The sequence below is a fragment of the Conger conger genome, chromosome 11 (assembly GCF_963514075.1).
Source record: "Conger conger chromosome 11, fConCon1.1, whole genome shotgun sequence".
NCBI classification, from domain to species: Eukaryota; Metazoa; Chordata; class Actinopteri; order Anguilliformes; family Congridae; genus Conger; species Conger conger.
The window spans coordinates 29,241,388-29,258,684 of record NC_083770.1 but is presented as its reverse complement, the minus strand read 5'-3'; the positions used below and the strand labels follow the sequence as shown (position 1 = coordinate 29,258,684).

The 17,297-nt window shown below is 41.9% G+C and overlaps 1 protein-coding gene across 1 annotated transcript in view; it reads right to left on the bottom strand.

Annotated features, from left to right (window-relative positions):
• Positions 1–7,609: 7,609 nt before the first annotated feature.
• The window catches only part of LOC133140655 (transmembrane protein 132C-like), a 44,789-nt gene continuing 35,101 nt past the window's right edge, over positions 7,610–17,297 (bottom strand). Inside the window, exons 4-6 of the mRNA XM_061260747.1 lie at positions 13,187–13,460; positions 10,801–10,992; positions 7,610–9,352 (exon numbers count right to left, since the gene is read on the bottom strand). Coding sequence (XP_061116731.1) covers positions 8,165–9,352; positions 10,801–10,992; positions 13,187–13,460 — 1,654 coding nt within the window. The 3' untranslated portion in view covers positions 7,610–8,164. The remainder of the gene's footprint in view (positions 9,353–10,800; positions 10,993–13,186; positions 13,461–17,297) is intronic.

Genomic DNA, 17,297 nt, shown 5'->3' with positions numbered 1-17,297 from the left:
CTTTTGCATGGATTGTTCACATATAAAAGAGAAATGAATGTCTGGTATAGGTGTTAGCCTTTGTTTTCATCTGTGGAGATTACATTTGGTGTCAGACATCATGAATATCAGACAACTAACTGGCTGAAAAACAACTAATCTGTAAGGATAGCTAACAGAAACTGGGTATATCAAGTACAGTAGTTTAATGTTTCGGAAAGAATCTACTGGAGAAATAAGCACATTATTGGCCAGCCAACTGCAGTTTAATGACAGATAAATTAAAATGAGTAAAACCCCTAAAACAATGGCCAGTGACAGTAACAGCACTCTATAGAGGGCAGGGGTGAAAATATCACAAGCTGCCTTTTGCAGAAGAATGAGAGCATAATTATAGGTTACACAATAAGATACAAACAGCAGCAAGAATAGAAAGGCCAGATTATAATTCACTCAAAAGGAAAGGACGGAAGAGCCCATGACCCAAGGCATAGCACCTCATCTGTGAAACACTGAAGAGGTACTTCTCATGGCTTGGGCATGTACTTTCTGGCTGCTTCTGGAACAAGCTCACTCATCATGGATGACAGCAGTTGGATGAATTCAGAAGAGTAAAAATAGACTTTGTCTAGCTGCGTAAAAAAAATCAGTGTGAAAAACTGGAAGGTTTCGGATGGGCCAAGTCAGTCACCTGATTTAACTCTAATTGAGCAAGCATTTCACTAGCTGAAAAAAGCAAAATTTTGATTTTTGACTTTGATTCACTTTTAGGTTCATTAGTTAATTTTGCACTGCTGAAAATTGGAGGAAACTCACTCACATTCATCCTTTGCTCTCAAATATAAATGCCTTAAAAATACATTTAATTCTACCATTACCATACATTACATTACATTATTGGCATTTGGCAGACGCTCTTATCCAGAGCGACATACAGTTTATGAGACTAAGCAGGAGACAATCCTCCCCATTGCAGGGTTAAGGGCCTTGCTCAAGGGCCCAACGGCTGTGCGGATCTTATTGTGGCTACACCGGGGATCGAACCACCGACCTTGCAGGTCCCAGTCCTTTACCTTAACCACTACACTACAGGCCGCCCTGTAGGAGGGCACTATATACTGTAGAAGGGCACTATATACCCCAAACCGACACTACCAGGCAATCATATTTACGATTAGTTCTTATTTGGTCAGAATAAATTGAACGCTGAAAGGCAGTTAGACAAATAACAATTTCTCCAAAGTACTGTTAAGTAGGGGGGTTCTGGTGGGCACAAAAAGTTAAAGAAAATCTCAAAGTTTCCTGGTTGCTTAGCACCATGAAACATCATTAGCAGTTACATTTCCATTATTATGAATGCACTACTTTGTAATTCAGACACTTCATTTCATTCCACTTTCCTTTCAATAATTACACACACAGATGCACACTCATATACGCGTACACACACACACACCAACTCATTGGAAAGTGCCAATTAACTGGCTAAGTGCGCATTAGTGCAAAAAGAAACAGTTGTAATCAACACAAAATTTTATCTGAGGCTAGCCACCCTGCAGGGTAGTGCATAATTAACCACAGTGCCATCCAAAGAGGGATTATTTAATTCCATATGAGGTTATTTTATTATAGGCTAGGTGGGGGACCAAGCCCTGTGGGATGGTGCAGAGGGTAAACCTATAGTAGCTTGCTTGTGGTGTCAGCTCAGTCTCGGTGTCAAATCTCACAATCATTTTACCTGAAACAGTGACTGCTGGATGAAGTTTTTTTTTTTTGGATTGATCAGTATTATCTTTTCACCTCACCTTCTCTGCATTTTGGAAATCCACATACAACAAGAAATAAGGTAATGTCAGTGTCCTTTTCACAATAAGTGTCCAGTGGATGAAATGCATAATAGTTTCTCATTCTAAAAATGTGCTTGGAGAAACATTGATAGAATGTTCATCATTTACTTAGAATTTCTCTGGAGGAACTATCATTGTTGTCCCTTTCACTGTTGTATACTACAAACTGTACTTGTGCATAGACATTCTATTATCTATGTTTTGTACAGGATCTCTCAAACACGATGAGCTCAAGTACATCCGTCTCTGACCAGTATTTGTACTTTTCAGGATAAAAAGTGTTGAATAATTTAGTAAGCAAAACAAAGTGTTTTACACTTCACAAGAAAAAACTTTTTGGAAAACTGCCGAGGCAGATTAGAAAAAACAATGCAGAATGTTCATTTTTTTCGGTGATATGTTGGTGATATTGTCCTCAGAATTTGGAAGGGGATTAGTCCTGTGTTGTGAGTTGGCCCCATTGTGTTTCTAACTGCTCCAGCCACAGCTACAATAATCTGTATCCAGTAAAAAAAAGAAAATATTTTCAGTGAGAAAAAAAGGTTGCACTTTCATGGTTTGATCTTCTGTAAGAAAATGTAGTAATATTTGGAGTAATTCAAAAGGGTTCAAGAATAGTAACCATTTTATTTGGGGTATGTCATTTTTAAGCTTGTATCAAGAAAATGGGTGATACTAAATGGGTTAAAATCAGTCATGTCTGACCTGAGGACTAGTCTGTTGTCCACACAGCTGTATTTTTCTAATTTTGCATTTCTGATAATTATCTCAATTGTGTACAATCAGATGCTGACAGCGGGGAAATAACCAGCACAATGAAAGATGAAGCTAGTGCAGGAGCACCTGGATTGTTTCAGTAAGATACTTATTTTTAATTGGATCAGAAGTTGGCTATGATTAACTTTACCAGGGGTCAATCAGTGAAACGTGGCTATGTGAATATAATTGCATTTCATGACTAGGTACTGTACAATATTTTGTAATTACTACTATTACATTAGACATTCATCTCCTCAAGAATTTATCCACACCTAGCAACCCATAGCTACATCGCTATTTTGAGAAAGGCATTACAAGGATTAAAAGGGGGGTGCATACAGAAGGTTGCATACAGTGTTTTGAAGATAAGTATAAAAGGTAGGAACAGTATATCGGCACAACAGATGGCTTCATGAATTCACAGAGATGGTGACTGACAAATACAGCCAAGAGCATGAGTGTTGACGTACATACAGTCTACAATTGGCATTAAACCAAATCAGATTTTTTTTTTTTTGCAAATATGTCCTAAATAAAATCAAACTTTTATGAGTGCTATCTTATAAAGCAGGGCAGTATACACATCATGCTCATGGGGTTTACATTAAAATCATATCATATTTTTCTTTTTTGAATATAATGAATGACATAATGAATGATGTGGTAAAAAGAGATAGTTACTATAATGTGTTTCCAGTTAGCATCACAAAATATACTTTCATCTTTAATAAGAGTGCACAGCTCCAAAAACTGATTCCAACTGAGGGAAGAACAGAAGCTCATGGGTACAGGGAAGCACAGATTGCCATTTTGGCAAGGTCAATTATTAGATATGGGATCAATCCCCACTCCTCATTAAATCCTACACAAACAGCCAACTCCAGCACTCAACTCCTCTCAAACGGGACTTCTGTAACTAGAAATGTAATCACGCCAAACAGAGAACACACAGCAGCACAAACACAGAACATTAGGTCCAAGATGCAAACATGCAAAGACCAATGCAGTGCCCTTGGGGAAACAATTAATAAGGTATTGCACTCAAAAGTAGGATGCTTCCACGAACTACCGATAATTACATTTATAAACGCCACTTGAGTTATGTAGTGCTTGAAACAAGTTGTTGCTTGATATTATATATACTATTATGGTTTCATTTAGAATCCAATAAGAGCCAAAACAACTAACATTGTGTCACTATCCAAATACTTAAGACTCAATTTATGCTGATATCAGTAACAACTCGAGCACTGATCTAGAATCAACTAGCCCTATTTTAAACCCAAACCTCAAACTTTGTTCAACAATAAAGTGGACTTTAACTGGCTTTGACAACTGAAGAGGGGAATACATTATTTACAGTGTGAAAAATACCTGTAAGACAAAGACAATATGCCCCTGCAATATTTCCATCAGATACTCTTCAGGGCAGCAGATGATAGAATTGAATATATGAAGTATAATCAAGCTCCCTGATGTTGATATAAACCAGCTGTGCCTTCATGTGTACGGGGGGTTTCCTAAATATAAAATAATATGATTTGCTTTCGCACTGAGACCAGCACTGCTGACTGCCGACATCCAAAACCATGGCAGTGGCAGCAAAGAAGCCAACTGGTTAGCCCCAAACAAATGAAAACAAGAGCGTGCTACTTATAGCCCTGCCACTGTTTGAGATGTTCCAGTGGGCTGCACCTGTCTCAGTGAAAAAGATAACAGTAGGCGTTTTACTTTATTTAGAAAAACCCTTTAAATAAGACCCTTTATATACCACACTATGACAGACCACCTTTGATTTAATATTTCTTTAGCAATCACCATCCCACTGCAGGTGTCATTTTATAGCGGTATAGCTTCTCAAACTTTAGCTTCTGCTGGAAGAAGCCTGAGAAACCATGTAAAATATAGGAAAAAAGGAAGTAGGGAAGACTTAAGGATAAGCAACACACGCTTCAATACTAACAAACAAATGCCTCTACAAAATAAAAGTTCTGGTGCCTTTACAACCCCAAATAACCCTGATAATAACCTCCCTACCCAGGGTAGATCAAGGTTGCCGCATGTTCAGCTCCCATACCCATAACCACCACTAGGAGGTAAGTTAGCCAGTCTGCACACCCAAAACAAACACATTTTACACACAATTAAGCCCTGCAGGTAGGACCACTATTAGGGCTAGCCAAGAGGTTCTAGCAAGGATAGGCCCTCAGCCCTGACGCAGGCAAAACGGAGAGCGCAACTAAGCCCCAAATTGGGCGGCAACTAGAGCAGACAATTCTCAAAGGAGACCAATCAGGTTCTAGTTTCTATTTTTTTTTTCTGCCATGAGGACTGCACTGGAGAAGGCTGGATCAAAAATCTTGAAATAAGCTCAATGAAAACAACTCAGTAATAGAGAAACTACTAATCAGCACCAGATAATGGGTGACTGCTACAATCTACATTGTAAGATTTACTTCACTGAATAAGCATATTTTAAATGTACTGAAAAACATTACTGTATGCCCACTTCCCCCTGTAATGTAATATGTGTTTTCTTTCAGCACTGTGTCTTGAGACTCAATTGCGAAGTTGGTTAAGACTGGTTGGTTGGTTGTGACTTAATCACAACTATAGGTTGGTCACTGTGAAATGGAAGCAGCTGTTATTCCTGAGAAATAATGTCTTGAATTTGAGGATTAGCAATGATAAAATGCAAAATATTGGCTGCCTGTAAATATGAATGCAGAAAAGCTACCAGAGCACCTGATTATATCGTAGTTATCATTTATCATACTTCATCTATCATAACTTACAATCTATCATAACTTCAGAGGTGAGATAGCTCTGTATGGTGCGATTATTTTCCAGATAAAAATGATAATAGTGAAAAAAAGGTTGCATGCACATTATGAATGACTTGGTAGCTAAGTGCTTGCAAAAATGTCATCTGTTAAATAATGAGGGTCGGTGTTCTTTAATAAGTTGATACCAGTGGAGGCTGGTGACTTCCAGAATTGAGGAGGCCATTTTTTTCCGATTGCTCACTTCACTCGCGATGGAATGTTCCCTGTTCTCTTATCTGTCTTTGTGCTGGCCAAAGGCATACTATTTGGAGTGTAAGCTACAGTCAGAAAGTTCTGGCTGATGAAATTCATTGTGCAGAGCTTAGCCTTGTGCCTTCCTGAAGAAATGACATTGCTGTAAGTCTATGAGCCTGCCTGATAATTAAGCTGAGAAATGACATTTGGATGTAATATAAATGCCAAGTGAACATGTGTAAAAGGCAGGAATTTTAATTATGTAGTTAAAAACAATTTTGTTTAGCTTACATTTTTCATTCTTCTACAGCTTCAACATGTAATCACCAATTTAATCAAGTTTAGCATATAAAAAGATAAGATAACACTTTCTTTATCATATGTAGTTTTATTCAATATATTTAATATAAAATATGTAAAAATATGGTTCCAGTTGGCTTTATCTAACGTTAACGTTATCCACTAGAGGGCAGCACTCTATTCGTATTTAGAGTGAATTTCCTCACAGAGCAACAATTCAGTAATTTGATATGGAAGATTATTAAATTGACTTGTAATAAAATGAAATGGACTACATTAAGAATAAAACTGTTCAATAAATCCCAAATGGTGTCTAACATGACCTATTGAATGTCATTCTCACTCCCTAGTATCTGGAATCTGCATATCTCCAGCCCAAGTTCTCAAATTGCGCTAGAATCTCGCCGACTTCCGAGGTAGTTTTAAGCAAAAGTGTTTGGCCAAATGAGCTATAAACTCCAGGGATGATAGCCAGGGGTGTTCTCTAAATCACAAGTTGATAGGACACTCGTAGCCACTATGGCGAGTGTTTGTTTGACTGAAGTGACTAGCGAATTCTCAAAATGGCTTCTGTGTTGAATAGGAAAGGAAAGGATAGTTGATTCCAAATGAACCAGTAGCATGTGATTGGACGAACAAAATGTCAATCTTTCAGCCCTGGACACAATGCATGGTGAGGCCAGGCCTCCGTTGCCCACCCATTTTCAGTGATCTGGCCAATCACATATTGGCATGAAAAAAAATGCATTACATTGACTTCTATGAAAAGCTAATTTCCTAGGGGAGGCCTGGCCTCCCTTAATACAAACTGATAGGGAAATCTGGCCTGTTGCTTTACAATTGCAATATTGGGTTTTAGCCATGGGAAAATTTAGATTTATGAACAAAACTAAAATAATATGAATATAAAAAATAAAAAATATGTTTTTTGTTAAAATAAATAAATAAAATAAATATATTTATTGTTTTTTTTAAATCTCTCTCTTCTCTCAAATTATTGGGGAGGCCAGGCCTCCTCCACCTCTATGGAGGAGCCTCCACTGGTTGATACATAACACACAGCATCAACTATAAGAAATTAGATTTCCATCCAGAACCGAGTTTCAATGAAAACCAACTTGGCTGCTCATCACGCTTTCTGTCTGCCAGTTTATGTGGAAAAATATGGGAACGATTCTGCCAACTTTCAGAACCAATGAACTTGCAGTACAGAATTCCACCTGTGTGCACAAAAAAAGAATGCAGGTTAATGCAGTGCCATTTTATGCTGTCTCTGGAATATATACATTCAAGTACCTTATACCAACCAGCTCTTCATCTTTTCTCAAAGAACTGTCACTGTCAAAGAGAAAAGTCATGTTAAAGGACACAACACACCAAATGCTTCTCAGTAGAAGGTTGAGTGTACCCCTCTTACTCTTGTATATTATTTAAATGATAGATATGAAAATACAATTTACAGAGCAACAATACAATGGACTTTCTTTTATAGAGGGACAATTCTAGGCTATTTACAGAACTTTTTATTCGTGCTGTCAATCAGTTAAAAAGGGGGTCTTATGATCGGTGTTGCTTTACTTTGAATAACACACATGCATGTATGATGTCCTGTATGAAGGAAACAAAAGCAATGCTGAAAACTAAATCAGGGGAGTAGAAAAAACAATCTTGAAAATATTACAAAAATTTGTCAAAACGTTGATAAACGATTCTAGGCGCACTTTATTTACAACTTGAATATTTAGCAATATTACATTCTTAAATCTACAAGTCATCATCTGCATATTGTTTCACATACTTTATGCGTATGCAGAAGTGGGGAATGTGGAGATCTGATGTAAACTACACAAGGACCAAAAATTAAATCCATATATATACAGTACGTGTATATATATAAAAAAGAAAACTGTGATTTGAATTTAAAAACACATCTGCAATGAGGATTAGAAGAAAACAACATATTAATAAACAAATGAAAACAAACGACAAAACCAAATGTCCAAAATCATTTCACATTTCCTATATTCAGGTTTGTGTTTTTCCATGGTAGATTCATTGGAATTTTTTTCATTTTCACTTCTTTCCTTAAGTCATGATGAATGGCCCTTTGGCAGTTCCCATGGCAACAAGTCACACTGAAAGTTTCATCTTGTTGTCATGATGAGGTACCATTAACTTCAGTTTTAGCATAACTGTTCAGGTCCATCTCCTCACTCTGAAAGGCATAAGGGTGACTTATCCATTGGTCCACCAAATGCATTATGCAACATCCTTTAAAGCATTGTCATTCAATCTTTCCATGTAGTTCCGAAGCTCTTTGGAATCCCCAAGTTCGATGTCCTGGCAAACCCATTTAATGTCTTCACTGTGCCCCAGGATGTGGGGATTGATGGACGGGCAGCCATTGTCTGGGGGGATGGTGGTGAACGTGGTGAACTTTACACGCTTCCTCTTTGTGGTCGGAGAATCACCTTTGTGTTCCTTTCCTGGACAGATGGCATCAGCCGACCGGTGAACCTGACCCTGGACGTTCTTCTGGCCCCCGTTCAGCAGGTGGCTGCCCTCCTCGAAGCCTGCGCTGGAGTCCATCATGGTGGTGTGCTCGTCCTGCTGCGGAGAGAGGCTGCCCTGGCCTTCCAGAAGCTCTGCCTCGTTTCCCAGCCACACCCAGTCATGGGCGTGGTTCATGGCCTCCTGCCCTTCCAACGACAGCTCCTTATGCCGATATTTCAGGGCGTAGGAGATGCAGTTGATGAGGAACACCAGGATGGCCAGGCAGAAGACACCCAGCAGGGCGTACATGCCAATCTCCAGGTCCGTCAGCCCGCGGGGGGTCTGCACCAGGTCGTCCTCCATGTTGCGGCCACGCGGGAGGTCTACCTGCGCAGGAAAGTCAGAGAAGTCGATGGGGATGCTCTGGATCTGCCCGCCGTCGTCTGAGAGCTTGTCGCCATTGGGCCTCCTGACAATCGCGGTCTTGGTGGTGGTGGTGATCCGACGCATGACCCCGTCCTCCATGTCGGAGATGGAGCTGCCATAGTAATGGTTGTCCAGCCCCGTTCGGTCCTGCAGGTGCGGTCGCTGCCTGCGGTCGCTGGCGTGGTTCTCCAGCTCCTCGCCCTCAGGCCCGTAGTCGCTGACGCCGGCTCTGGAGGACCCGTCGCTTTGGCCGAACTTGACGCGGATGTTGCCATTCCCGGCAGCCAGCACGCTCCGTCGCTTGGACTTCTGGCAGGGCTCACAGACAGTCATCTCCACCCTGACCAGCATGCCCTGGCCCTCCGCTTCGGTCACAATGACTGGCCACTTCCATGCAGGATCCTGCTGCACGGTCACCACCTCTTCGTCCAGGGAGGTGGCGGTCAGCACGAAGAAGTCTGGGCTGTACAGGTCCAGAGGAGCCATGGAGCCATCGCTGAACTGCAGCCAGGCACTAATTAGGGCCTCCTACGGTAACACAGACACCACCATCACACACTCAACAACACATTCTAGCATTTTCCACAAGTCTCTACCTTCTCCCTTTTTTTAAACCACAGTGTATCAGAGTTAAAATAACGGATCCTTGCTTAAGAAAACTGAAGTTAAAGCATTATAAGAAAAATGACCATGACAGAAGCCTTAGAAACAAAGGACACTAAAACTGTAATGTTAAAATCACCTCAGGTTATACAGTATATGAGCAAGTCCATTTATTCATTAGTCATAACAGTTTTCACCTAAATACACCTGCAGATGCCATGGAAAAAATGAAACGGGTCTACCCCATTATTTCATTAAACCAATCCTACTCTTTTGGAATTGTAGGAACAGCTTAGTAAAACACATCAAACATTTCTCTCGCCTCCCACAAGTTTTAGCGCAAATGAAATGCTCTGCTCACTCAAAGCTTCATTTCTTCAAATATTTTGACAGCAGCATAAAAGCTTTCTCCACTTATCATGTAGAATAATCAATTAAGAGGCTTATACATAAAAATAATTCTGTTTTCACCCTGCACTCTGCGGTACAATGTGATCAAATCTGAAATTCATACAGGAAAATATGTCAAAAGAACATATTGTGGAGAACAAGTTTGGAAAGTTAAAAAAAGTTAAAGAAGAAAAAGTGTATAAAAAGATATGAGTTGCTGATCAACCTTACATCCAGCTCAGCTTATCTGCTCTTTTAAAGTACAGTATATAAAGAGGAGGCAAAAAAGACAGATTAAAAGATATGGGAAAATCAGACAGTCTTGTTAGTTGAACTTTAATGTAAATGGGGATTTGTGACAAGCATGTATTCTAAGCCCCTTTTGCTGTAATTTCCGCAATTTGCTTTCTAATATGCCCACCCAACAAATCCCTAGGGAAATCCCCTCCATGCACTTTCTAATTAAGGAGCGGGAGAATTACTGGCCGCTTATCCCTGCGGTGGACACTCACAGATCCACGGGAGGACCAGGCCTCAGCCCTGTCCTCGCTCCCTGCCCCCTCACCATCTCAAGAGGGGGACAGAAGAGGACAGCGTGGGGTGGGCCTATGAGTCATAATTCTCAATTTCTTAGAGCCTAGCAACATCCTACTTATCCTTTCAGAGATTAAACATTTGTCACTTTTCTACAAAAGGCCCTTAGAGGATCACGCTCTGCCGTTCTTCAGCTTTTGGCAGAGTTAAAACGCTACAATGCCGAGCAAATTAAATAATGAGAGAATCCACACTCGACTGCTCTGAATTCTGACGATTTGCTCGAGCTGCTGCTAAGAATGTAAAGGACTGTAATGCAAATGCACACAAACAAACCTGGCTCTCTTGATTAGGACAGACACAGCTTGGGTGCTTTATTGGTTAAAGTCATTGTGACTGGCATTGAGAGAATCCTGCTGTAATGTAGCAGCGTGGAATCTTTTTGGTACCTGTTTGGGGCTTTGCAGCACTTCCTGCGTGGTAGCCGTGGCAACGATGGCCCTGTTACTTCCTGGGCTGAGCTGCAGGGAGAGGGAGAGCCCAGAAACCAGCTGCACGCCCAGCTCTGTGATGGTCACTTTGTCATCCAGCACCGTCACCGTCTTCTCAGCCAGGATAGAGTCTGACAGAGGGGACATCACCTGATCCATCACACACACACACACACACACACACACACACACACACACACAAATTAAATTTCATGTTACCTTATTGCCTATAAATGATTAATGATAGGCACAACATAGGAAGATACAGAGTAACATGAACTAGTGTTATGCGTATGTAGCACATACAGCACTACCCTTGAATACCCTGTCACAGAACTGCACAATTATTATCTTGATCAATTACATGAAAAGTCTTCATTCAACCAAAACAAAAGGTAGGACTTCCTCCGTCATTCCCCAGAGTGCTGTACAACAGCAGGACAAGGCAGGCCCAGATGTGGCCTTTTCTCTTCCATTAAAGTATATCCATTGCTGAATTTCAAACCCCAGTCTGACACTCACTATAATGTCCTGTACACTGCCAATAAAACACTACAGGGCTCCCTCTGGTACAGTATTGAAGAGGCCTCATTAGCCTTGTTCCTTCCGACCTTTTAATTACACAACTGAATCGACCATTAGGCTAAATGAATGCAGAAGCTCATGTGTTAGCTTTGGGGCATGCAAACCTATGCCAATCAGAGAGACCTACAGTAAGCACATCTCCAGCACTGCAACATTAAAGAAATCCCACAAGGGCAAGTGAGCTACATTTATGGAGTGTTTCCAATGATCAAATCCACAGTGAATCTCTGACTATGTTCATGTCAAGAGGATCCACTTTAACCCATTATGGACTAAGGCGCCCAAAAGAAAACCCATAGAAAAGCTTGGGAATCACAATGCATTTCAACGGTCATTTGTCTTGAAAAACGGTCATATGATCAAACACAACGCTGGCATCGCATCCGTCTGTTAAGGGAGATGTAACGTGTAGGTCGCATCTGCTCATAAGGGGTTAATGACAGTTCTTGAGCCTGCAGCTCCTGTTGAATGCTACCTGAGTATCAATGCGGATTCCCAAGGAGGGTGATGATGCTGGAATCTTCCAGGAGGGCTTTCACCCCCCCCCAACTTCAATTTCCCTGGGCCTCTTTCCAGCCACGCTGCACCTAACCTGTTATTGTGCCTCTTATCGGATTTTGATTTCTGTCAATTGGCTCAAATGGAACCTCCCTCACTAGCGAGGGCCAAGTTTCAAATCTCAGCCTTCAATCAATAGGCAATTTTGCTGTTAAATAATTCTCTAACAGCAACGTCGATAACTCCGTCTGTGTAACAGAAGATGACAAAGGAGAGAGAGCTTTGCGGCTCTTTTGAGGACGGGACTTTTATCGTTATTTACCGTTTTCTGAGCTGTGGCTGTGTTGCTTCGGGGAGGGAGGTGGGCAGAAGTTTTTTGGGCTGTGAGCTCTGATTCACTCACACAAACATTGGCTTCGGGACAGATATAGATCGTAATGGTGGCGGGATGGTGTCTGGCCACAGACAGATGAATGAAGATGTGATGTTGAAGCAGCAGGGTTGCCACATACAGCACATGCCATTTACCAATGGCTATTTCTCCACCCGTCCAAGAGAGATGGACGAGAGAAAATGGCCCATTCATGAGAAATGACATGCTTTCTTCCCCTAGCCCCGGTAGAAATCGCATGCATTCAGTTACAAATGACCGTGGCTGATGATAAAAGCTTTGGGAGTGCATGGCTCTTTAAAAATGCGAAATCATTTTCCTTTAAAGTGAGGCTCAATCCAACAACAGACAGGGAACCGTATATAACCTTTGTAAAGGCTGGCAAACTGAACATGTTTGAGTTGTGCACATAAACCACACACTGTCTGAACATCTTGTGAACCACATAGTTATGAATGACAAATACCATCCCTGCTCTATATCTCCCTTTCACTGTCTGTACTTTCCGTCTTGCTCTCTGTCTTCCTCTCACAGCTCCCTCACTCTGTGATTTTTCTCCTCTTTTTCCTGCTCTTCTTTCTGCCTCTCTCCCCTTGTCTCTGTCTCTCTCGGTGCCCTCCTTGTCTTTTTCAGCTCTTATTCCTTCTCCCTATCTGTCAGTATCTCTGTCGGTCCACATTTCTGTCAGTAACTCTGATAAGGCTTCTCTCTGTGTGTCCGCCTGTCTGTCAGTATCTCTGATAGGGCTTCTCTGTCGGTCCACATGTCTGTCAGTATCTCTGATAGGGCTTTTCTGTCAGTCTACATGTCTGTCAGTATCTCTGATAGGGCTTTTCCCCATCTTTGCTTCAGGATCTCCTCTCACAGTACCTGGATGGTGGTCATCCCGACATCCAGCCCCACCAGCACCCTGCTGTCCTGCAGCTGGGCGATGTGTGAATCCTCCACCTTTACAAAGTCCCACACCAGCTCAGTGATGTCCACCTGCCAATCACTGCCAAGCATGAAGGTCATCTGACCGCGTGGATCGGTGGGCTCGGCCACAAAGTGCGTGAGAATGCGGACCATGGCGTTCTGGTACTGCAACGTGCAGCCCCGCCCTCGCCGGTCTTCGTCATCATCATCCTCACTGTCCCGCGCAGACCTGTAACAGAAAGAAAACACCTCCCTTCAGCCCTTCATGTACCCAGTCCCTGTAGAACATCCAAAGATACAATGCTGCCAAGTACAAAAAACCTAATATAAATCGAAGAATATATTATATATATATGTATATATAAAAAATGTAATGGAGACCATCCTTCTCAACCGAGGCATTTCTTTTAGAATGCAAATGTAGCACTTTAAAGGGCAAACGCTACCATCTGACTGTAAAGGCCCTTTGTCACATTCTCTTTCATGGAGCTACTCGCCAGTTCTCCAAGGCTAAGAGAATAACAGGCGCCTGTACAATAGGAGGAAATGCTCCTTTGACACAGTAGCGTTTCGGTGTTACCAGCCTCCAGGGACGCTCTGTCAGGTGTAATCAGGGGGCATCGCCCGGTGTTCAGCACCGTTATCACTCTGTGCACTGCCAGCGCACAAGCCGGCGTTGGGAGGAAATTAAATTGACAACCTCCATTAGGCATAATGAGGCCCTGGCTACCCAAGCGTCAAACGCGGGGAGGTTAATATCGCAACTTTGATTTATGCATTGAGACGACGTAACAAAAGACTGAGGGCTAACAATTATGACATTTACAGCACCGTGCGATCAAACGGACTGCAGCGTGCGTGGACTGGCATCTGTCAGAGCTGCCATTCAGCATCGCCATCCTGGAGTCAGAGGATGTCCTCCTTCCACCATTATGTTTGGGTCGCTGGAAAGGGTCTGGAAATATATGTGTCTCAGAGAGGGATTTGTTGATCCATTCACTGCTCTGGGACTTCCTTCTTAAAACCAAGATGGCAAAAAAGCAACTGTATTTTAATTTTTTAACTCTCATGAGCTAGATTTTGATTGTTTTCCTTGATTATCAAGCATACCGATTTCAATAAGCATCACTCACCTGCAGCTGCCTCTCTTTTCCGCCTGATTGAATCTAATTGTAACAAATTCAATATGTGAATTATAACAAAGAAACTGTATTATTTTAAGTATACTTTGATTTAATACAGAGATTATCGGTTGGGCTTAAGGCCAAACAAATCTTTCAACCGTAATTATAGTTTTGTGTGAAGTGCTCTGAGGTTACAATGGTAATGGTATCATATAAAAAAACAATAAAATAAAAAGCAACCGCCTGCAGAACTGTTTAAAAGTGCTACACTTGCTAATCATGTAGCTACACAAGCTAAAGACAATCAATTCTTCAATTAATGATTCAAACGTTTTTCTACTGACCCACAGTGCTGATCTAAACAACAGGCTATAGCAAATGTAATAGCAAAAATTCTAATGAATAAAATAAGTCTACAGTAAGCTCTAATATGTGTTTCTGGTGAACGAATATTACATCTTTGGCCTTCAGGAAAAAGGAGAAATGGTTCTTAAAAACTCATTATGCCTGACTCTCTTTTGTTTGGATGTATCAATTCAAAAAAAATGTTTTGAGCTCAATGCCAGTTCAGATTGTGAAGTAGCATTCAGCTACCATGGCAGCAGCACTCAAAGGCTGTTGGGGAAAGACATCTAAGGTGCCCTCCTGCCTGACATTATCAGCTGATGGATCTCAGCTCCTACATTGCTGCTATCTCTCTCCTGGTCTAATCTGCAGGACAGCCCCGCTGAGATATTTCAAATCGAATCAAAGGTTAATCTAATGAACAAATACCACCCTGGGAACGGCGTGATATAGAGCGCTTATTCACTTTGTTATTCCTGGATTTCGCATTCGCATGTTAATGCTGTAGTCACGGCATTGCTTTGCTCTGTGAATTTCGTGTATAGCGTTACTGCAGCTCCAGTGCTCACAGTCCCTTCCTGCCATGCAGAGGTGACAGATACAGTATGAAGGTCCTACAGGACCTACATTTTTGTTCTTTGGGTATTAAGCCTCATTTATGAGCATGTTGTAGAATGGACAGGCATAGTGCCATTAAGGAAAACAGTATAACTACTGTGACTAGGCCAGCATTGAAGGACCGACAATTCTGACATTTAGACAATGCGAAAAATTCAGGAATGTTTTCCAATTACATGATGCAATTTGACCGCCTGGAGAACCCGAATGGGAAGAAAACCAGAACAACAGCAGCAGTGGCGGCACAATAAAGCAACAACATCAAGGTGACAAGTTGCATATCTCTCCTGTAATGTACGCTCACATGTCCTAAAGGGAGGAACTCCTTCCCATAACTGCAGGCGGTCGCCACATGAGTGTAGTAGGGGGACACGGCCAAAGCAGTGGGGGAGCAGATCTGGCAGCCTCCCCACTCAGCAGCTTGGATGCAATATTGCTGTAAGTTTTCAGATTCCATTAAAAAAGGACTGGGCCCTGTAGTGACAGGGAGACATTTTCACACTGGATTCCTATATCTACACAAACTCAGCAAAGAGCGCATAACACAGTTCTGTACACTGTCAGAAAAGATTAGTTCTTCTGCTTGTCTCCATAGAGGAACCCTTTTTAGTTCTGTATAGATCCTTCTATCACAGGTGTGAAATGTGAAAGCTCCCAGACAAAGAACCATTTTGCCCGACAAAGAATCCTTGAACTAAATACTAGGGTTCCTCCATGGAATCACAGGGTTAATTTTGAAGTGTGTGATTTAGTGTGGTTCTTGAGTAATGCTGTGAGTGCTGTGTATTAAAGCACTAGGATGCTTTTACAAAGAAAGGAATGGGAGGTGATTCAACCCGAATCACTAAATCAGACAAAATGGATATTGAACTGGACAGAGTAAATTTCCTCAACCCTGGAGAACGATCGTGTCAATTAATGCCCTTTTATACCAGGGAAGTTGTGTAAATTTGAATTACAGAGAAAATGTCACATGAAAAGCCTGTATGCCTAATTTACATAGCAACCGCAACCTTAGCTTTCATTTCAATTAAAGCCTGCGCTCATTTCTTTCGTCTCCTTGGTCTGATATGAATTACAAGTGCAGAATATTACATATGTGAAGCCAGTACGAATTTCAATTCAGGGAAATATGAATCTGAACGTGATTCTGCCTGTGACAGGGAATAAATGATTCATTTAATTTGCTCTAACCACATAAAGGTATTGGTGTAAATGTGAATACACACTGAAGTTATTTTTAAAATACGCTTTGAAAAAGGAAAAAAAGTGAGGTGTTGATATTCTGTGCGTGTTGGGTGCGGTGTGTGTGGAGCAGAACGCTCTGTTGCACATGAGAGATGCGCTTTTGACATCAGCCACGGGAATGGAGCGGGGAACAGCTGCCTGTAAACTCGGTCAGGGGAGACGGGGGTGCGGAGCAGGATTTGGGCATGGGTATTCCAGGTCACAGTGAGTGGCTGTGGAAAAGAAGAGCCCAGAAGATAGGACTGGGAATGCCTATGACACTCAGATCACAATCAGGGAGCAGATGTTGCTGTTAGGGCGGGCGTACATTTTATGAGCTTGGATGACCTCTCACACTTTGCGAGGTCAGATTGTGATAACCGATCAGATGATAGCATAGACGATATGGGCTCCCGACCAGATCAGATGAAATTTAATAAACAGAACCAAACCTTGATTGTTCTGCCGTTTTCTCCGGATCAAAAAACAAGAATCCGCTCAAAGACCTCTCAAACCTGACAAATTCAGGATGATCGCGCCCAAATTATTTTGACATAACGTTTATCTCAGGGTGGCAGAGTGCAGCCTCATTTCAGCCAGATGTAAGCGGTGAGGGGTGAGGGGGAGACCTGGCTCAGGCCGACATGGCTCAGGCCGTAAGAGCAGTCGGAGGGTTGCCAGTTCGATCCCCCACCCGGGCTGTGTCGAAGTGCAGCCTCATTTCAGCCAGATGTAAGCGGTGAGGGGTGAGG